The 22618-nt window shown below is 50.5% G+C and overlaps 1 protein-coding gene across 2 annotated transcripts; it reads right to left on the bottom strand.

The window, feature by feature from the left end:
• Positions 1-8481: 8481 nt before the first annotated feature.
• TNFAIP8L1 (TNF alpha induced protein 8 like 1) lies at positions 8482-20206 on the bottom strand. 2 transcript variants are annotated; one of them, XM_083484244.1, is made up of 2 exons: positions 19895-20206; positions 8482-9055 (listed from the first exon to the last, which is right to left on the bottom strand). In XM_083484244.1, the coding sequence occupies exon 2, from the start codon at positions 9048-9050 to the stop codon at positions 8490-8492; it is 561 nt and encodes a 186-aa protein (XP_083340370.1). In that variant the 5' UTR covers positions 9051-9055; positions 19895-20206; the 3' UTR covers positions 8482-8489. The 2 variants fall into 2 exon arrangements, with proteins under 2 accessions (XP_083340370.1, XP_083340371.1); XM_083484245.1 differs by lacking the exon at positions 19895-20206 and adding an exon at positions 15950-15967.
• Between the last annotated feature and the right edge of the window lie 2412 nt (positions 20207-22618).

The following is a 22618-nucleotide window of genomic DNA, read 5'->3' as shown; positions in this document are numbered from 1 at the left end:
CAGAGCAGCGCACGGAAACGCCGTTTCCCTTCCTGCCACAGCGGTACCTATTTATCTACTTGCACTTTGACGTGCTTTCGAACTGCTAGGTTGGCAGGAGCTGGGACCGAGCAACGGGAGCTCACTCCGTCGCAGGGATTCGAACCACCGACCTTCTGATTGGCAAGCCCTAGGCTCTGTGGTTTAACCCACAGTGCCACCCGCGATATAATTTAGGCGCTGACAAATTAGACTGTTTGCTTTACTAAAGCCCAAAGCGAGTCGCTGTTGCGGTGATAAACCACAGGAGTGAAGTTTTTGATGGACAATTTTAGTCCAGGCGCTCGTGTGACAATATGGCAGCACTAGGGATATTAAACTGGGGAGATTTGAGTTTAGGCGAAGCCAATAGTTAAGTGTCCTAATCCAGATCCGTAATTCTACCGAGGGAAGATTAGCCTCTCGGACAGATAGAACCATAGAATTGTAGGGTTGGCAGGGACCCTGGCGGTCATCTAGTCCAACCCCTTGCAGTGCAGGAATATGCAGCTCGAACCTGCAACCTTGGCGTTACCAGCAACCACACTCTTTAACCAGCAGAGCGAGCTTTGGTCTGACTGGGTAGGGAATCTTCCTGTGTTTCGCCGCGAGCAGCCGTCCTTCCTCCGAGGACCGCTTTCCTTGGCATGTAATTAACGAGGCTCTCAGCAGGTAGCTGACTAACGAGTGGAAAGGGATCGCCGCCGCATCTCTGGCCTCCTTCCTTGGCAGCATCAATCACCCGTCGTTCTGCGGCGCTTCCGTACAGCTGCCGACACTCCAGCTGCTTCAGCGTTCGCCGGCAGCTGGTGGGGTTGGCAAGGAAGATGCTCCAGGATTCTGGGAGACGAGCAAGCTTTGACTTGCTTCATTTTTAGAAGGGAGAGACCTCCTGGGCTTAAAGGGTCGGCTTAAGTCCAGGAATATCTTCCCAACAGGGCCGGCTCACCCATGAGGCAAGGTGAGGCGACCGCCTCAGGTGGCAAGGTTCACAGAGGCAGCAGATCCCAATGTAAATCTTTATTCATTAATATTATTACAGTGGTAAAAAGGTAAAGGGATCCCTGACCATTAGGTCCAGTCGTGGCCGACTCTGGGGTTGCGGCGCTCATCTCGCTTTACTGGCTGAGGGAGCCGGCATACAGCTTCCGGGTTATGTGGCCAGCATGACTAAGCCGCTTCTGGCAAACCAGAGCAGCGCATGGAAACGCTGTTTACCTTCCCGCTGGAGCGGTACCTATTTATCTACTTGCTTTCGAATTGCTAGGTTGGCAGGAGCAGGGACCGAGCAACGGGAGCTCACCCCGTCATTGCGGGGATTCGAACCGCCGACCTTCTGATCGGCAAGTCCTAGGCTCTGTGGTTTAATCCACAGTGCCACCTGCGTCCCTTTCATTACAGTGGTACCTCGGGTTAAGTACTTAATTTGTTCCGGAGGTCCATTCTTAACCTGAAACTGTTCTTAACCTGAAGCACCACTTTACTAATGGGGCCTCCTGCTGCCGCCATGCTGCCAAAGCACAATTTCTGTTCTCATCCTGAAGCAAAGTTCTTAACCCAAAGTACTATTTCTGGGTTAGCGGAGTCTGCAACCTAAAGCGTATGTAACCCGAGGTACCACTGTATTAATAATAATAATAATAATAATAATAATAATAATAATAATTTGGTTTTTCAAATTACAGTTTTACAATCTCATATGGTGCTGGAGGAGACTCTTGAGAGTCCCATGGACTACAAGAAGATCAAATCTCTCCATTCTGAAGGGAATCAGCCCTGACTGCTCACTGGAAGGACAGATCCTGAAGCTGAGGCTCCAAGACTTTGGCCACCTCATGAGAAGAGAAGACTCCCTGGAAAAGCCCCTGGTGTTGGGAAAGATTGAGGGCTTTCACAAAGAAGGGGGCCGGTCCACCTTGCTGGGGGCTGGACTATATTTTGAAAAAAAATATAATGAACGAATTCCTATGCCCCAGAAATAACCCAGAGATGCATTTTAAATAAAAGGACACATTCTACTCATGTAAAAACACGCTGATCCCTGGACCATCCGTGGGCTGGACTGAGAAGGCAATTGGGCCGGATCCGGCCCCTGGGCCTTAGTTTGCCCACCTATGTGCTTCACTGAAGTACAGTGGTGCCCCGCAAGACGAACGCCTCGCAAGACGGAAAACCCGCTAGACGAAAGGGTTTTCCGTTTTGGAGGCGCTTCGCAAAACGAATTTCCCTATGGGCTTCCTTCGCAAGACGAAAGCCCATAGGGAAATCTCCGGGACAGCGGGGAAGCGCAGCGCGTCTTCCCCACTGTCCTCAGACCTCCTGCCGCCAGGCTTCGGAAGGCTGCTCCGAAGCCTGGCGGGGGCGGAGAGGTTTTTTAAAAACCCCGGGACAGCGGGGGACTTCTCCGCTGTCCGGGGCGATTTTAAAATGCTGCCGGGTGGCAGCGCTGCCGCCCAGCAGCATTTAAAAAAACCTGGGACAGCGGGTTTAAAATCGCCCCGGGCAACGCGATTCTCTGCTGTCCCGGAAGGCTTTTGAAGGCAGGCGGGGGGAGCAAAGACTTTCGCCCCCCTCCCGCCTTCAGAAGAGGTCCTGGAGGTCTTCTGAAGGCAGGCGGGGGGCGAAAGTCTTTGTTCCCCCCTGCCTGCCTTCCTGTTCTCCGCTGTCCCGGAGGGCTTTTGAAGGCAGGCGGGGGGGGAGCAAAGACTTTCACCCCCCTCCCGCTTTCAGAAGAGGTCCTGGAGTTGCGCGCAGCTATGGAAGAAGGCAAGGCAGCGAGCAGGATGGATCCCGCTCGCTGTTTTGCCTTCCCCTTTAGCCCCGTGCAGCCTCTCCTTGCGGAGGGGTTGCGCACAGCTATGGAAGAAGGCAAGGCAGCGAGTGGGATGGATCCCGCTCGCTGTTTTGCCTTCCCCTTTAGCCCCGTGCAGCCTCTCCTTGCCGGGAGACACTGCGCAGGGCTTTCCTGGCTTTTCTGGGAGGTGGGGGAATTCCCCCACCTCCCGCAAAACCGGCAGAAGCCGCGCGCACTTTAAAAGGGCTGCACGGCTTCTCCTGGCTTTCCTGTCCCCGACGGCTTTTGAAGGCAGGCGGGGGGAGCAAAGACTTTCGCCCCCCGCCCGCCTTCAGAAGAGGTCCTGGACCTCTTCTGAAGGCTGGCGGGGGGCAAAAGTCTTCGCCCCCCGCCCGCCTGCCTTCCCAGGGGCTTTTAAATCGCCCCGGACAGCGGAGAAGTCCTCCGCTGTCCCGGGGCGATTTTAAAATGCCGCCTGCCAGCATTTTAAGATCGCCCCGGACAGCGGAGAAGCCCTCCACTGTCCCGGGGTTTTTTAAAATGCTGGGGGGGTGGGAAGAAAAGCCCTTGTCCCCCCCCCCAGCCTTCAGAAGAGGTCGGGGGACAGACTGTCCCCGGACCTGGTCCAAAGTCGGTTTCCATAGGAACGCATTAATTGATTTTCAATGCATTCCTATGGGAAACCGTGCATCGCAAGACGAAAAACTCGCAAGAAGAAAAAACTTGCGGAACGAATTAATTTCGTCTTGCGAGGCACCACTGTATGAAATATACTCTAGAAGACGACGAAAACACCAAAAGACACACAGCGGAATGTGGATGGTTTAATTTATTTCCCCCGGCGATTATGATCTTTAAGCTTAAAGGCTCAAAGAGTCTAAAGAGTAGAAAGCAAAGCAAAACAAAACTCAACAACACATGTAAAAGAATAAACTTGAAGATGACCTCGAAATCGTTCCAGATTATACCCCAAAATGAACTTAATTCACATTCTGTTCACCTAGAAATTCTGCTTCCAGGTGCAGCTCAGAGATTTCTGAACTACGTCAGTGAATATTGCCAAACTAGCACAGTGCTAGCTATACTTTCTCTCTGAATGCAATGCGGTGACCTTCAGGCGCCTTTAAAAAGGGTCGGCCAAATTCATGGAGAAGGAATGAGGACCGAGAAACGGGATTGTGAACTGGCCAAAGGTACCGTGGTACTTTGCTTTGCAAGTGTTTTGGATTACAACCACGTCAGACCCGGAACTGCGTGTCCCTTTTTTTGGATTACAACCCATTTTTTTGGAGGCCCCATTGGCGAAAGCGCGCCTTGGGATACAACCTGTTTTGGTTTACAACCGGACCTCCGGAACGGATTATGGTTGTAAACCAAGGTACCACTGTATCTGAGTGCTGCCAAACTGCGGGGCAGAATAAATCTTTCCTCCATAGCGGTCAACTTACAGAGGGACTTACCGTATTTTTCGCCCTATAGGACGCACCGTCCCATAAGGCGCACCTAGGTTTTTTGGGGGGAAATAAAGGGGAAAAAAATTTTTCCCCCCCCGGCGCGGGGCTGGGGTGGGGGAGGCCCGAGCTTCCCCCGACCCCAGCCCCCAAACAGGCAGCTCTCTGCAAGCCGTGGGAGCCCAGCGCTGGCTCCCGCTGCTTGTGGAGAGGTCTGCGAAGCCTGGACGCGCTGATCCCAGTGCGCGCAGGCTTCGGCATGCCGGCAACTCTCCACAAGCAGCGGGAGCGCTCCCGCTGCTTGCGGAGAGATCCACGAAGCCTGGAGAGCGAGAGGGGTCGGTGCGCACCGACCCCTCTCGCTCTCCAGGCTTCAGCGAAAGCCTGCATTCGCCCCATAGGACGCACACACATTTCCCCATCATTTTTGGAGGGGAAAAAGTGCGTCCTATAGGGCGAAAAATACGGTACATAAGGGACCAGCAGCCTCGAAAATAAGGGACCAGCAGCCAAAATAAGCGATTTTAGTCAACCAGCTCCTTTTCTTTCCCCCATGTCGGACGTGTACAGTGCTGTGATACGACAACAGAAATAGGTAGGGGAATGGTCATTAAAAGAAAAAATCGGCTCGGGCAGGTTGGCTTCAGGATCGTTACCAGGTCCCGGCGAGAGGTGACAAGGCCCCAGAGAAAAACAGTGCAGCAGGTAATCTAAAGGGATCCCCGTCCCCCAAAATCAGGGACGTCTAACTCCCAAGAGACCTGTTGCACGTGCCTGCAGTGGCGGAGCTTCGTGCTGTGGCACAGGTGGTAGGCTGGCGCACGTCCTGGGGGTGGGGCACCCAGCACAGGGGAGGGGGGCGAGAGGGGCAGCCGCGATTGCACCCTGCCGGGATCGCGCTGCCGGGGGCTGGGTGCTCCCCCCACCCTCCTCTTCCTCCGCCAGTGCATGCCTGCCCTAGATCGTCCGCCGAGCAAGACCCTGCATAACTAGCTGTGCATGCTAAAGTCATAAGGTATGCCTCGGGCGGCTGAAGCAGCGATAGTTCTCTCCTCACTGGCCCTTTAAAGAAGGGGGTGAGCCCTGCCACCCGACAGGATGGGCTGGACGCGGTTACCTCCACATGCTTAGAACTCCCAAAGTCTCAGAATACTTATTGCAAAGTATTGGAAGACACAAGATTTACCCACCTTGGAAGAATGGCAGATGAAGGTGATGGGCTATATGGAATTGGCAGAAATGACTGGCAGAATTCGTGACCAGGGAGAAGAGTCGGTGGAAGAAGATTGGAAGAAATTTAAAGACTACTTGCAGAAATACTGTAAAATTAAGGAATGTTAAAATGATGTTGGATGGAAAATAAGTGGTATTGGTAAAAAGTTTTTTAAGAACATGCAAGTATGGACTGATAACGGTTAAAAAAATATATATATTTACAATAGGTGATGATATAGAGCTATGAAAAATGACAGAGGGTAAGGATTTGCTGAAAGGACTTTTTAAATGGGAATACAAAAGGGGAGGTGTGAGGAGGTCAAAGAATCAAGGAAATGAGATAAAGGATGATTGAAGGATGGAGTCAATTTTAAACTTTTTCTGTTTTCTTTTTATATTTAGCTATTGCCACTTCTTCTTTTTTTATATATATATATTCATTTTTTCTATGCGTGTTTTTCTTTTTTACTCTTTTATTCTTTTTAGACTGTTACTTATGATTTTTGTGAATTGTATTGTGTAATTCTATGTTTGTTTTTAAAATCTTAATAAATATTATATATATATAAAAAAAGAACTCCCCAAGTCTTGCTGGAGTCCAGGGAAGGGGGGAGCTAGCTGGCTGCTTTTCGTTCGGGGAAGGAAGCCCCCAGATGGCACCATAGTCGTGCTCCACCCCCAAGCGCACATCATTTTTGCAGCTCCTGGTGCGCCCCGGGAGTTACGGACTCTTGGGTGTGTTGGGTGGAGGGTGCTGCGACTCTCCAACAAGCTGACATTCTCCCCCGAAGGCGCGCTCCTCCCTTATCTCCCGAGACAGACGGGTGCTCACTGAGGCCCTGCTGCTATGTAAGCAGACCCTTGTGGGGATAGGTCTTATCCCTGCGAGTGGGGGGTGGCTGGGAGGTGGGGGGTAGTAGCCCTTTTCTCCCAGGCAGCATTGAAACCCGGGAAATTTAAGGGACATCATCAATCCGGGACAGCAGCGGGACACTGCGCTGGGATAAGGGAGTGTCCCGCCAAATAAGGGACGGTTGACAGCTATGCTTTCCTCCCACCCTGCAGTGTTTAGGAAGAGGAAGGGGTTGGGTTTTTTGTGTGTGTGTGACAACCTCTTAGCCCAAATTGCCACGAGGGCTTCCCCAAACCACCTGCCTGTCTGCTTTTGGAATCAGGACGCTAAGCTAGGGAGTCTTTCAGCCTGATGACCCTGCAAAGCAAACCTTCTGCTTTGGAGAAGGCCGGATTCAGACCCACCTTCCATCTGGTGGTAAGGGAAGGTCTTTGCCAAACCATTTCATTTTGTGGGAATGAGGTGTGGGATGTGATCCATTGGCGCAGTCAAATACAACATTCCTTGTTTCCCTAGAATGGGCACAAGCAGGGGATAGTACTCCAGTCAGTATACCGTATTTTTCGCCCCATAAGACGCACTTTTTCCCCTCCAAAAATGAAGGGGAAATGTGCCTGCGTCTTATGGGGCGAATGCAGGCTTTCGCTGAAGCCTGGAGAGCGAGGGGGGTCGGTGCGCACCGACCCCTCTCGCTCTCCAGGCTTCAGGAAGCTCTGCGCAACCCTCAGGAGACCGGCTCCGAGGGTTGCGCAGAGCTGCCTGCAGTCCCGGGACCAGCGCAGCTCTGCGCGGCCACCGGGAGCCGGGGGAGAAGCTCCGCCCCGCTCCCGGTGGCCGTGCAGAGCTGCCTGCGGTCCTGGGACCAGCGCAGCTCTGCGCTGCCATCCGGAGCGGGGCGCTAAGTCTGCGCACTCTGGATGGCGGCGCAGAGCTGCCTGCCGTCCCGGGACTGCAGGCAGGTCTGCGCCGCCATCTCGAGCGGGGCGCCAAGTCCCGCCCCACTCGGGATGGCGGCACAGAGCTGCCTGCCCTCCCGGGACTGGTGCACTTCTCCCCATCGCCAGCCCCACAAGCTCGGGGGACAGCGGGGAGGCAGAGCGCGCCTTCCCACTGTTCCCCGACCTGGTTCTTCCAGCCCCGCACCTGGGGGGAAAAATATTTTTTCTCTCTTTATTTCCCCCCCAAAAAACTAGGTGCGTCTTATGGGCCGGAGTGTCTTATGGGGCGCAAAATACGGTAACTTCCTGTTCTGCTGATCTGGAGGATCCTTCCCCTGCATTTGACCTGGGAGATGGGTGCAGCCCAGGCTGACTCCATAAAAGAGCCAAGTCACACAGCCATTTTCTTCTCTTGATGCTGTTCTCTTCATGTTTTTTGCTGTCTGCTGGCTCTCAGCCAGCAGCACACGGTCTTAATCTCCATATGAGATGAACTCACACTGTGTTCTGTAACTACAAGCTGAAGTCTGCCTTCGGGGATCAAACTGAACTGAATGTGAGTAAACGTCTTGTTACTTTTATGGAAAGACTCTTGTGCCTTTATTCTTTTAAGAGGGATAAAAGGGGACACCAGGAATAATCCATCTGGGCAAGCCAGATTGGATTACAGTGGTACCTCGGGTCAAGTACTTAATTCATTCCGGAGGTCCGTACTTAACCTGAAACTGTTCTTAACCTGAAGCACCACTTTAGCTAATGGGGCCTCCCGCTGCTGCTGCGCCGCCGGAGCCTGATTTCTGTTCTCATCCTGAAGCAAAGTTCTTAACCTGAAGCACTATTTCTGGGTTAGCGGAGTCTGTAACCTGAAGCGTATGTAACCCGAGGTACCACTGTACTTAACTAAAGAGATTCAAAACTGAGGAGAATCTGCTCTGCTGCATGACTCAAACGTGAGTGAAGGAAGGATAATACTTAATCAATATATCCTCTCCTACTATCCTTAACATTCCCACATGAAGTGGAGGAGGAGGACGGACCATTTGAACCAGGAACAACACCCTCCCCACAAGCCCCTAAGCATGACCAAGCCGAAAGACCACAAGTTGCTTCGTGCCATACAGCATGGAGAAGTCCAAGTGGAGGCCACCAAAATCAACAACCATCTCCTGATGTTCCCTTGCCAACACAGAAAGCTTTCTGAAAGCTGGCAGGCCGGGCTCTCAGATGTTCCCTTCGTCGAGCATTTGATTGAGCCCTTCGCAGATCCTCTGCAGGTGCGTGCGGTAAGGCTCGGACGACCCGTAGAGGGCCGAGAGGAACTCGTAGTCCGCAAAGTGGTTGAAGACGTGGTTGATGCGCGAGTGGGACTTGGCTGTCAGGTGGGTGTTGACCGCCTGGTGGAGCAGCTCGGAGCACTCCTTGAGCATGTTGGACAGGACCCGCCGGTCGAAGGTGAAGTCTATTTGGTAGAAGCTGACGGCGGTCATGGCCAAAGCATGCAACTTCTTCCGGAAGCGATCCATGAGGGCCAGCTCGTCCGCGTTGAACTGTCCGTTGCGGTAGAGGACACCAAGCTTCATGACCACCTTGATCAGGTTCTTGATGATCTTCTGGGCTTCCTTGCGGTTCCTCGTGTATTCCTTGGTGACCCGGTAGAGTTCGTCCAGGATGTCGCTGCTGGTGTCGTCAATGAAGATGCTGGCCATGTTTTTGGACGCCATCTTGCTCAGAAGTTTCTTCTGAGCTTGCAGAGCCAGGTTCTTGGTGCTGAAAGTGTCCATCTTTTCTGGAAAAGGCAAGAGCACACAGACATAATAGTAGTAATAATAATAATAATAATAATAATAATAATAATAATAATAATTTGTTATTTAAAGGGACGCGGGTGGCGCTGTGGTCTAAACCACAGAGCCTAGGACTTGCTGATCAGAAGGTCGGCGGTTCGAATCCCCGCGACGGGGTGAGCTCCCATTTCTCAGTCTCTGCTCCTGCCAACCTAGCAGTTCGAAAGCACGTCATAGTGCAAATAGATAAATAGGTACCGCTCTGGTGGGAAGGTAAATGGTGTTTCCGTGCGCTGCTTTGTCATGCTGGCCACATGACCCGGAAGCTGTACGCCGGCTCCCTCGGCCAATAAAGCGAGATGAGCACCGCAACCCCAGAGTCGGCCATGACTGGACCTAATGGTCAGGGGTCCCTTTAGCTTTACTTTTAATTTATTATTTATAGCCCACCCACCTGGCTCGGTTTCTCCAGCCACTCTGGGCGGATCCCAACAGAATAATAATAATAAAAAAGCGATGAAACATCAAACATTTAAAACTTCCCTAAACAGGGCTGCCTTCAGATATCTGGGCTGCCTTCTGCAAACCTTCCACTCCATCGTAAATTGTTAGTAATGCTACCTCTGGATTTTTGGTCAGTGTTAACCCAGTGATTTCTGTTAACCACCCTTTGCCGAAAAAATTGTACATATTTACACCCCCACCACATGTGAACATAATCCCCTGTTTCCTGGCATCCCCTCCAACATAACACCGAATATTCCTTGTTTATTTGATTTAATCTGAGTGGTGTTAAATGCCGCCTCCAAATTACTTTATGATAATTTTCTTTTATTCTAGCAGACAACATTTTCAACGTATGGTTCTCCCACATTTCCTCCACAGCTTTGACTATCTATCTGTCATTTGAGCACTCCAGAACCTCCACTTCGGTGTTGCTAACACAGGGGACAGCAGTTACAAGTTACAGGGTTTTGCAGCCACAGCAGGTGCTGTGATTCTCCAGCGGTCTGACTTCACCTCTGCAGGCGCACTCCATTGCCTCTTGAGACAGACAGATACCAACAACTATGATCCTCCTCTTTCTGTAGAGGTAAAGAAACCCCTGACCGTAGGGTCCAGTCTTGGATGACTCTGGGGTTGTGGCGCTCATCTCGCTTTATTGGCCGAGGGAGCCGGCGTACAGCTTCCGGGTCATGTGGCCAGCATGACTAAGCCTCTTCTGGCGAACCAGAGCAGTGCACGGAAACGCCGTTTACCTTCCCGCCAGAGCCGTACCTATTTTTCTACTTGCACTGGTGTGCTTGCAAACCGCTAGGTTGGCAGGAGCAGGGACCGAGCAACGGGAGCTCACCCCGTTGTGGGGATTCGAACCGCCAACCTTCTGATCGGCAAGCCCTAGGCCCTGTGGTTTAACCCACAGCGCCACCCGCGTCCCCTTCTTTCTGTAATCAGCAACTAATACGTTGAAATAGCAACTACAACTTGCAGGGGGCTGGACGAGACGACTCTCAGGGCGCCTTCCAACTTGACAATTGTATGATTCTAGCTTCGTTTTGGAAGCCAACATCTCTGTTTGGGGCTCAATTACCAGAGCGACTGCTGGCTCCTGTCGCTTGCAACCAGAGACCCTGCTCTACATAGCCATCTCTCTTGCCAAGGGGATAAATCTTTCATACAGCTGTACAAAGAGGACGTGAATAATTTACGGAGCAGCTTGTGGAAGAGAGATGCAGGGAAGGAGGGACAGGAGCAGACCAGAAAGATAAAAAAGGAGGCCTCAATTGTTTTCAGCGGTGACCACCTCCATCCGTACTGTTGCCAAACCCAGATGTGTGTGGTTTGTCCCGAGGAACGAGGGCTGGCTCAGCTTTGAGTGAACGAGTTTGCTGAATTCGTTCAAAGATCTCCGGACCTCCCCTTGAAAGCAGCCCTAGCGGAACTGAACATGAATTAAGTTCGTTTTGGGGGTGGGACTAGAGCTCTGTATGCATAATAATAATAATAATAATAATAATAATAATAATAATAATAATTTTATTATTTATACCCCGCCCATCTGGCTGGGCTTCTCCAGCCACTCTGGGCGGCTTCCAATCAAATATTAAAATACAGTAATATATCAAACATTAAAAGCTTCCATAATTAGGGCTGCCTTCAGATGTCTTCTAAAAGTTTGGTAGTTGTTGTTCTCTTTGACATCTGGTGGGAGGGTGTTCCACAGGGCGGGCGCCACCACCAAGAAGGCCCTCACCCTGGTTCCCTGTAACTTGGCTTCCCGCCGTGAGGGAACCGCCAGAAGGCCCTCAGCACTGGATCTCAGTGTCCGGGCTGAACGATGGGGGTGGAGACGCTCCTTCAGATATACTGGACCGAGGCCATTCAGGGCTTTAAAGGTCAGCACCAACACTTTGAATTGTGCTCGGAAACGTCCTGGGAGCCAGTGTAGGTCTTTCAAGACCGGTGTTATGTGGTCTCGGCGGCCGCTCCCAGTCACCAGTCTAGCTGCCGCATTCTGGATTAGTTTTCGGGTCACCTTCAAAGGTAGCCCCATGTAGAACACTGTATCCAGTACAGTGGACGCTCCGGTTGCGAATGTGATCCGTGCGGGAGGCACGTTCGCAACCTGCAGTGCAGCGATTTAGCCCTTCTGCGCATGCACGAGCTCCGAAACCCGGAAGTATCCCATTCCGGTTCGGCGTGGTGCACAACCCGAAATCAAGCAACCTGAAGCGTCTGTAACCCGAGGTATGACTGTATTGAAGACCCGATTGGATGGGTTTCCTTTTCAGTTGAGGTGAGTTTGCAAAGGAACAGCTGGAAGTTGCCTCCAGTCAGCTAATCGGCACCGACTTCAAACTCTGCTCTCTGCAGGGATCAGCTGTGCTATGGAATCTTGCAATGCCGCTGATCCCAGCAGGCTTGAAGTCAGAGGCGATCCCTGATGGGCGGGCACTGCCTTCAGATTCTGCTTTGGCTACTGGGATCGGCTGTGCTGTGGTGCTCTCTGCAGAAATTCTGCACCACAGCCGAGGGCTTTGAGTCAGCGCCGATCAGCTGATAGGTACTGAATTTGAGTGCTGTTGTTCGCTGGGATCGGCTGTGCTTATAGAATTCCCCATGGAGAACTCTATAAATCCAGCAGATTTTGGCTGAACATTAGGAAATGCTTTTCCAATGACAAGAGCAGTTGGCTCCTCACCTCTCTCGCCCTGACCTAGCCACTGTGATCCACACGGCGGTCACCTCCAGGCTTGATTATTGTAACTCACTCTACGTGGGGCTGCCCTTGAGACTGACCCAGAAACTCCAGCGGGTGCAGAATGCCGTGGCGAGACTCCTTACGGGGTCTTTGCCACAGGATCACATTCACCCAGTGCACTGGCTCCCGGTGGAGTACAGGATCAGGTTTAAGGTGCTGGTTTTAACCTTTAAAGCCCTATACGGCCTAGGACCCTCGGACCTACGAGACTGCCTCTCCTGGTATGTCCCACAGAGGACCTTATGGTCTTCAAATAAAAACATCTTGGAGATCCTGGGCCACAGGGAGGTTAGCTGGCCTCAACCAGAGCCAGGGCCTTTTCAGTATTGGCCCCAACTTGGTGGAACGCTCTGTCACAAGTGACCAGGGCTCTGCGGGACTTGACACCTTTCCGCAGGGCCTGCAAGATGGAGCTGTTCCACCAGGCCTTTGGCCAAGGCACAGCCTGACCCCCTTTCTCCTTCTGTAATCTTCACAGAACTCTAATCCGATGGTTGCCATTAATTTGATTCTGAATTGATTCTGGAACGTATTTTAATTAACTGCACAATTTTATGTACACTGTTTTACCTGTTGTTAGCCGCTCTGAGCCCGGCTTTGGCTGGAGAGGGTGGGATACAAATAAAAATTTATTATTTTATTATTATAAAGAGCTGTTCAACAACGAAACAGGCTTCCTTGGGAGGTGATTGGCCCTCTGGGACAGCTACCTGTCAGGGATGTTGTGGTTGCACTGGAAGCCGTGAAGCCAGCAGGGGGTTGGACTAGTAGATCTCTCAAGCGCCATTCACCACTATGATTGCAATGGGAACAAGCCCTTCTGCGAGTGCGCTGCTGGCAAAGTTGAGCTTTCTGGAAAACCCGGCTAAGATTGCAAGTGCAGGCTGACAATTGACGGAGGAAGCCGTTCCATGGAAGGCCAACTTGCCGTGCTGTGGAGCGGCATAAATATTCCCGCTAATGAGCCAATTAGTTACACCAAGCGAGGGAAATATTAGGCGCCATAGCAGATTGGGCCATAAATCACATCGGCAAAGCAGCGCCCCGTGGCAGCTTTCCTGAGGCCTGGCATTTGTTTTCCAAGCTGGTTTGAGTGGAGTCAGGATTTGACCCCCAAATCCTCACCCCAAGGACCCCTCCTCTCCCAAACCTGAGTAATGTGGCAGTTAATAAATTAAACGCACACTTTCTTGCACCCGGGAGCCACGATTTGGAAGCTCTCTTTGCAACGGGAGGGCCAGGAAGGCGAGCCAAAGGTGAACGCCTCACACGTTTGTGTGACCATTCGCTGAAGCTTAACCCCTGAACCTCTTTTCCTGCGCAGCGAGAAAACAGGTGACGCAATTAAAGGGGGATTTCTTCTGAGCGCAGGATATATTGGCAGGAAGCTGCAGGATATTCGCTGACTGGAAGTGAAGCAGCACGACTGCTCCAAATCTCTTGCAGGAGCAAGCAGCTCTGAAATTGGGAACATGGCTAGCTGCTCCCAAAGCACAAAACCATCACGAATTTGCAATAAAACAGACCTCTAGAGTAGGGTTACCAGACGTCCCTGTTTCCCAGGGACAGTCCCTGGATTTGCAAATAAGTCCCCGGACAAATTCCATCCCCGGAATGTCCCCGGATTTCATCTAATGTCCCCGGGAAACGCAGCAGCGGCAGTCTCAGCAGCCTGGAGCAGTTGGCTCTGGCTGGCTTCAGGAGTTGCTCGGAAGTCCCCATATGACGGTGGTTCAAGGGCTCTGAGATGCAGCTTCCGGGCTGCCTCCACCTTCCCTGACCCCAGCAACTAAGCTGTGAAGGGAGGCTTCATGCTGCCTATCAGAGCTTGCGTGCAAGCAGGAGGAGGCAGGGATCTCTCAGTTAGGCAACGGGAAACCTCCATTCCCAGCTGATGGATCCCCGCAACCCTTCTGCTTGCATGCAAGTAGGAATGGGATTGGGGGTGCTCCGATGGGAAGGGAGGCATCGCACTGCCTGAGCCTCACCGGCGTACAGCTTCCGGGTCATGTGGCCAGCAGGACCAAGCCGCTTCTGGCGAACCAGAGCAGCGCACGGAAACGCCGTTTACCTTCCCGCCAGAGTGGTACCTATTTATCTACTTGCACTTTGACGTGCTTTTGAACTGCTAGGATGGCAGGAGCAGGGACCGAGCAACAGGAGCTCATCTTGTCGCTAGGATTCGAACCGCCGACCTTCTGATCAGCAAGTCCAAGGCCCTGTGGTTTAACCCACAGCGCCACCCGCGTCCCTATCCCGAAGGTGTAGTATTTATTTATTTAATAGTTAAAGTGTCCCCGGATTCATTGAAAAAAATCTGGTAACCTTATGTATGGACGCTGAACCTGAAGCACTGAAACTGTGAAGCTTCTTGCAACTGGGTGCTGTACGTTGTTTAAATAGAAACACAGAATGACAGAACTGTAGAGTTGGAAGGGAACCCAAAGAGTCATCTAGTTGAGCCCCCTTGGAAGGCAGGAATCACAACTAAAGCATCCATAACAGATGGCCATCAAACCTTTGCTTGGAAACCTCCAACGGATGAGAGTCCCCCATCTTTCCTCTGTTGAACTGCTCTTACTGTCAGAAAGTTCTTCCTGATGTTAGTCGGAATCTCCTTTCTTGTAACTAGAAGCCATGAGTTCGAGTCCTGCCCTCCGGAGCAGGAGGACAAGTAATCTTGTTATATTCATAGTACAGTGGTGCCTCGCAAGATGAAATTAATCCGTTCCGCGAGTCTCTTCGTCTAGCGGTTTTTTCGTCTTGCGAAGCAACCCTATTAGCGGCTTAGCGGCTTAGCGCTATTAGCGGTTTAGCGGTTATTAAAGTCTTAGCGGCTATTAAAGGCTTAGCGGATTGGCGGCTAAAAGGCTATTAGCGGCTTAGAAAAAAGGGGGGGGAAAGCGAAAAAAAAATCGGAACACTCACAAGACGTTTTCGTCTTGCAAAGCAAGCCCATAGGGAAAATCGTCTTGCGAAGCAGCTCAAAAACGGAAAACCCTTTCGTCTAGCGGGTTTTCCGTCTTGCGAGGCATTCGTCTCGCGGGGCACCACTGTATTGAAATGTGGCTTTTTGTATGTCATTCTTTCTGCTTTGCTGTTTAAAGACAAGGCAAACCTAAAAAAATGGAGCATAAACACCGACAACTGGGAAACACTGGCCTGCGAGCGCTCCAGTTGGAGAACAGCCTTGACCAAAGGTGTCGTGGGCTTTGAAGACGCTCGAACTCAGGACGCAAGGGAGAAACGTGCTGAGAGGAAGGCACGCTTGGCAAACCCTCACCGGGATCCTGGAAACCTCTGTCCCCACTGTGGAAGGACGTGTGGATCCAGAATTGGCCTCCACGGTCACTTACGGACTCATTGTTAAAACTGTGTTTATGGTAAGGTTACCAGACGTCCCTGTTTCCTGGGGAAAACCCCCAGATTTACAAACCACTCCCCATACAAAAATCATTGAAGTTGAAAAGTGTCCCCGGATTCATTGGAAAAAATCTGGTAACCTTAGATAATCTTACTCGGCTACGGGGGATCGCCAAGGAAGAAGAAGATTGACATGTGGCCTTTTGTATGTTATTCTTTCTGTTTTGCTGTTATCAGCTATTTTTCTGGAAAAAGAGGTGCCAGAATTCACCCTGAATGCCTCTTTCTTTCTCTTAGAACGGTGCCCACCTGACGGGGCCGGAACTGAGTTCCAGTGAGATCTGGCTGGGGGAAAAAAAGCCCTGGCTCTTAATCTGAAATGTTTACTTTGCTATTGTTCTGCTACGTTATTATGACATATTTTGGGGGGTAGCGTTTAATGGAAATGAATCTCTGTTCCTTTGTTGTAAGCAGCTCTGAGCATGGTTTTGTGTGTCAAAAGGCTGCATACAAATACTGTATCTTTCGCTCTATAAGACGCACCAGACCACAAGACGCACCTAGTTTTTGGAGGAGGAAAACAAGAAAAAAATATATTCTGAATCTCAGAAGCCAGAACAGCAAGAGGGATCGCTGCGCAGTGAAAGCAGCAATCCCCCTTGCTGTTCTGGCTTCTGGGATAGCTGCGCAGCCTGCATTCACTCCATAAGACGCACACACATTTCCCCTTACTTTTTAGGAGGGAAAAAGTGAGTCTTATAGAGCAAAAAATACGGTAAAATGAATGAATGAATGAATGAATGGAACTGGGACTTGATTCAGAGCAAACACACCTTAGCGTTGTGTTGTGTTGTGTGGCTGCAGTCATCCTGTCTCCTGAGTAGGCCATGCATAGGCTTGAGCAAACTGAAGCCTCTCCACCCAACGGAATTTAGGGACAAGCTTTCGGAAAGGACAACCTGAGACGATTATTTGCTCAGAAGAGGAATCGGCACTTGGTTGCTAAACAGCGAGTCATCCTTAACTTGCTGCTATCTTAAGGAAACCAGCCCTGAGTGCTCACTGGAAGGACAGATCCTGAAGCTGAGACTCCAAGACTTTGGCCACCTCACGAGAAGAGAAGACTCCCTGGAAAAGACCCTGATGTTGGGAAAGATGGAGGACACAAGGAGAAGGGGACAACGGAAGACGAGATGGTTGGATAGTGTTCTTGAAAATACCAGCATGAGTTTGACCAAACTGCGGGAGGCAGTGGAAGACAGGAGTGCCTGGTGTGCTCTGGTCCAGGGGGTCACGAAGAGTCGGACACGACTAAACGACTAAGCAACAACAACAACAAACTTGCTGCTGGGAGGATTAAAACACCGAATGAATATCCAGATGCAAAACGGTGTTTACTTTTGATTTTGGCGATTAGGATCGTAATTATGATCTCAGCCCTGGGCGCTCCTTTGCGGGTGAAAACAAGCTGGAGAAAGCAGAACCTGCAAAAATCCTTAGCAACCGCGTTAAACTCAGGGTGCCGACTTTTAAACTGTAATTCTAACCAAGGAGGGTAATTCCGTCTGCTCCACGCTGTTCTCAACGTTTAAATTTCGTGTACAAATTGCAGTAGCTGGTGTTTCAATCGGGTCTGGCGATTTTTGTGCACTCAGTTGCATTTATATACATGTTCGTATTCTGCACTCAAATTACAAGCGGCCACGTGACCCCATCCAAATCTGTGAGAGCCTAATAATTTTTTAAAAAAACAGGTGTTTGTGTATTTTGAATGGTCTTCTCCTTTTCTGCCTCCCACATACATCCTTCCTGTGGTTCCTATTGTTTGCAGCAAATACGTAACTCTGGAGCAGAAAACTCATGTTCAGAGTCACTGTTTCTTATTTAACCCCCCCAACCAGGGAGTAAAAACACTTTGTACGTGCTCAGAGGTGCTGTGTCCACACATCAGCAGAAGCTTGCTCCTTTCACAAACATATGTACAGATCTTAGGTCCCTTTTATATATACTGCTTTGATCCGCAGAATTCGCACAAGTGCCACATAATACTGTCCTTTGGAACTCCCCGCCTATTGAAATTGCTCTTGAAATCGCGCCTTCTCCATAAAAAAACATTTTTGTTTAGTCAAGCCCCCATCCCACCCCCCAATGCTTAGAAAGCTGAGGTAATTTCAATGCTTAGAAAGCTGAGGTAATTTCAGTTTTGTATGTTTTAAATTAGGGTTGTGATTCTTTAAATTATTATTATTATTATTATTATTATTATTATTATTATTATTAAGTTCTGTCTTTTTGTAAACTGTCAAGAGGTGTATGGCTTTTTATGAAACAAACAAAAATAAATTTAAAAGCAATTAACAGCTTAACTGCCATGTTCATTTAGAAGCCCTCCGGTCTAATACCAGCTGCAGGTGGTTGGCTGTGGTTTCTCGATAACTACTTCATGAGGTTGGGCCCTGATACTAAGTTCGTGGTTTGTTCAAGGCACTCTGCACATCCCCAGATGCACCCTTCTTTGTCCTCCAGTGTGGAGTAGTGGTTAAGAGCAGTAGTCTCGTAATCTGGTGAACCGGGTTCGATTCCCCGCTCCTCCACCTGCAGCTGCTGGGTGACCTTGGGCCAGTCACACTTCTCTGAAGTCTCTAAGTCTCACTCACCTCACAGAGTGTTTGTTGTGGGAGAGGAAGGGAAAGGAGAATGTTAGCCACTTTGAGACTCCTTTGGGTAGTGATAAAGCGGGATATCAAATCCAAACTCCTCCTCCTCCTCCTCCTCCTCCTCCTCCTCCTCCTCCTCCTCTTCTTCTTCTTCTTCTTCTTCTTCTTCTTCTTCTTCCTCCTCCTCCTCCTCCTCCTCCTCCTCCTCTCATTCTCTTATAACAGGCATAGGCAAACTCGGCCCTCCAGTTGTTTTTGGGACTACAACTCCCATCATCCCTGACCACTGGTCCTGTTAGCTAGGGATGATGGGAGTTGTAGTCCCAAACCATCTGAAGGGCCGAGTTTGCCTATGCCCATCTTAAAGGTAAAGGTAAAGGGACCCCTGACAATTAAGTCCAGTCATGAACGACTCTGGGGTTACGGCGCTTATCTCGCTTTAAAGGCTGAGGGAGCCGGCATTTGTTCGCTTCCACAGACAGTTTTTCTGGGTCATGTGGCCAGCAGGACTAAGCCGCTTCTGGAGAAACCAGAGCAGCACATGGAAACGCCTTTTACCTTCCCCCTGGAGCGGTATCTATTTATCTACTTGCGCTGGTATGCTTTCGAACTGCTAGGTTGGCAGGAGGTTGGCAGGAGCTGGGACCGAACAACGGGAGCTCACCCCGTCACTTTAAAATTTGATGATTCTTTGAAATGCCAAGTTATTGTTTGTATTATGCCAGGAGACAGCGGGGTAAGACCTCGTGGCCATAGCAGGGGTTAGATGGCTGTCTGTCATGGATGCTTTAGTGGAGATTTTGGTGGCGCTGTGGGTTAAACCACAGAGCCTAGGGCTTGCCATTCAGAAGGTCGGCGGTTCAAATCCCCGCGACGGGGTGAGCTCCTGTTGCTCGGTCCCTGCTCCTGCCAACCTAGCAGTTCGAAAGCACGTCAAAAGTGCAAGTAGATAAATAGGTACCGCTCCGGCGGGAAGGTAAACGGCATTTCCGTGCACTGTTCTGGTTCGCCAGAAGTGTTTTAGCCATGCTGGCCACATGATCTGGAAGTTGTCTGCAGACAAACGCCGGCTCCCTCGGCTAGTAAAGCGAGATGATCGCCGTAACCCCAGAGTCGTCCGCGACTGGACCTAACGGTCAGGGGTCCCTTTACCTTTACCTTACCTGGATTACAGTGGGTTGGGCTGGATGACAATTCTATTATCTTTTCTACTCTTTCCCCTTTGTTCTTCTCCTCTTTCTTTTTCCCCTTCCTTCTCTCTTTCGTCTCCCTCCTTCCTTCCACCCTTCTCTCTTCCTTCTTCCTTCCTTCTCCCTCCCTCCCTTCCAAAACAAACTATCTTACAGAAAGCAAAGCCATGACCATCAGCAAACCACCCAAAAACCACCGCACAGCCACATTTTTTTCCTGGCTCACAGCCTCCCGTCTTGGCAAGTAGACAAGAAGGAAGTGCTCTTAGCCCAGCCACTCCAAGTCTGTCCAGTCGCCAGCCCTTCGGGTTTCGTGGGAACCCTGCTGCCCCGGGGCGGGCGCGCGCGCGCTCTCCTGCTGCCTCTTACCTGGTCTGATCCTTCCACATGAGCCGCAGACCCCTCCGGGTCTTCTCCTCCAAACGGGTCCCCCTAAGCAAGATCCTCGTCTGCAAATCCGCCTCTTCTTAACCTCAAAGATCCGCTTGAGGAAAAGGCAGATTCTTTGGCTTTTGTTTGTTTGTTTTACAAAGATGTTGCAGATACCCTTAATTGAAAGACAATGTCTCAACTTGGCCAAGGCTCGCTTTCTGCTGGCCGCGATCTCTCTCTCTCTCTCTCCGCATCCGGAGTGGAGTCCAAGGTTGAAACTCGATTCTTTTGCAACACAGAGGCAAGTTTCAAATTCAAAGAGAGCTGGAGGTGGCGGGGGGGGGGGGGTGAGGAGAGGGTGGGGGGGGAGGGTGACAGGCCAGGCAGCCAACCAACCATTGCGCAGGGCTACCTACGAAGCAGCCAATGGGGAAGCCAGGAGAAAGAGGAGGGCGCAAATTAGAGGCGAAAAAAGCGCATTCCTTTATCAGCCCCTGCGCAGCCTTTGAGAAGCGGGAGGGATGTGGGTCTAAGTAAGGGAGACCCGTCCCTCCCACCCCCCAGTCTCAAGGCAGACGAGGCACAATGCCAGAGACCCTTCTTGAGCCACCTGGGCCGGGCAGGGGGGTGAGCGCACCCTTCAAATCCATTCCTCTTTCCCCCACTTTATCTGGGTGCAAAATCGGCTCGCAGAACGCAGCGTGGGAGGTGAACCTTCCAGGTTCCAGGACATGCCCGGTTGCCATATGTCCTCTTTTCCCTGGACATGTCCTCTTTTTCATGAGTCGCCAAAGCGATCCATAGTTAAAAGTTGTTGTTGTTTAGTTGCATAGCTGTCAATTGTTCCTTTTTCTTGCGAGGAATCCTATTCGGAATAAGGGAGTTTCCCTTAAAAAAGGGAAACGTTGACAGCTATGTTTAGTCGTTTCCAACTCTTCGTGACCCCCTGGACCAGAGCACGCCAGGCACTCCTGTCTTCCACAGCCTCCCGCAGTTTGGTCAAACTCATGCTGGTTGCTTCGAGAACACTGTCCCACCATCTCGTCCTCTGTCGTCCCCTTCTCCTTGTGCCCTCCATCTTTTCCAACATCGGGGTCTTTTCCAGGGAGTCTTCTCTTCTCATGAGGTGGCCAAAGTCTTGGAGCCCCGGCTTCAGGATCTGTCCTTCCAGTGAGCACTCAGGGCTGAGTTCCTTAAGAATGGAGAGGTTTGATCTTCTTGCAGTCCATGGGACTCTCAAGAGTCTCCTCCAGCACCAGAATTCAAAAGCATCCATTCTTCGGCAATCAGCCTTCTTTATGGTCCAGCTCTCACTTCCATACATCACTACTGGGAAAACCATAGCTTTAACAATACGGACCTTTGTCGGCAAGGTGATGTCTCTGCTTTTTAAGATGCTGTCCAGGTTAAAAGTAGAAGTCGGCAATTGCGTCCTCTTTTTATTATTTATTTATTTATCACTCTTCACAATATAATATTGTATAATATCATTTCTTTCTGCTTTGTATACATTCCTTTGATCTTCTTCTTTACAAATATCACGTGATTTCTGCTAATATGGAGTTATTTGTACAATAAAGTTTTACATAATTCTTAAATATTATCCATTCTCCCGTTGTTTTTTGTTTCGCTATTCCTCGAACTGATCCTGTCAGTTTTGCTAATTGTAGATATTCTGACATGAGTATCTGCCAATCTGTAATCTCTGGGAAAGCTTCATTCTGCCAGTTCCTTGCTATAAGGATTCTAGCTGCTGTTATACCACCTGTTGTTATACCACGTACAGTGGTACCTCGGGTTACATACACTTCAGGTTACAGACTCCGCTAACCCAGAAATAGTGCTTCAGGTTAAGAACTTTGCTTCAGGATGAGAAGAGAAATTGTGCTCCGGTGGTGCGGCGGCAGAGGGAGGCCCCATTAGCTAAAGTGGTGCTTCAGGTTAAGAACAGTTTCAGGTTAAGAACGGACCTCCGGAAGGAATTAAGTACTTAACCTGAGGTACCACTGTATGTCCACGTGTTCTAGAGAGGGAGACAAACTTTTCTCCCTCCATTTTCTCTGTGGCACGCATAATTTTTATGAGTGAGGGGTTCCTTCTCGTGGGGCTTTGGCACGCTTCGCAGTCTGCGCGCCAGAGCCAGAAAACTCCAGGTCTTGCAGACTGACCCTTTCTGTCCTTCTTTCTACTCTTCTCCATGACCCGTTTCCAGCGTTCTCGCCCACGTCTCTGCAACAGGAGCAGCCTCTGGCTACGCTTGCCATGCGCTCTCCTTCGCCTCCAGCATTGCATCTCTCCCCCAGGGGGAAAATGTCGCTGTTGTTCCAGCTCTGTGGGTGGACTGCAAGAGAGGTTTTGTATCTGCAGTTTCCACCGCTGGAATTCCTTGAGTAAAAGGTACCTCTGAGCGTCTGCAGAGCATTCTCCCACCCGCTAGGTTTCAGTCCTGGAATCGGGGACAATTCCTCCACCCCCAAACAAAGCATCACATAGAATCATAGAATCATAGAGTTGGAAGAGACCACAAGGGCCATCGAGTCCAACCCCCTGCCAAGCAGGAAACACCATCAGAGCACTCCTGACATATGGTTGTCAAGCCTCTGCTTAAAGACCTCCAAAGGAGGAGACTCCACCACACTCCTTGGCAGCAAATTCCACCCTCGAACAGCTCTTACTGTCAGGAAGTTCTTCCTAATGTTTAGGTGGAATCTTCTTTCTTGT

This window comes from Podarcis liolepis, assembly GCF_965112155.1.
Source record: "Podarcis liolepis genome assembly, chromosome: 18".
Classification (NCBI taxonomy): Eukaryota; Metazoa; Chordata; class Lepidosauria; order Squamata; family Lacertidae; genus Podarcis; species Podarcis liolepis.
Note: the sequence above shows the minus strand (reverse complement) of the source record. Positions and strands in the feature narration are given on the sequence as shown.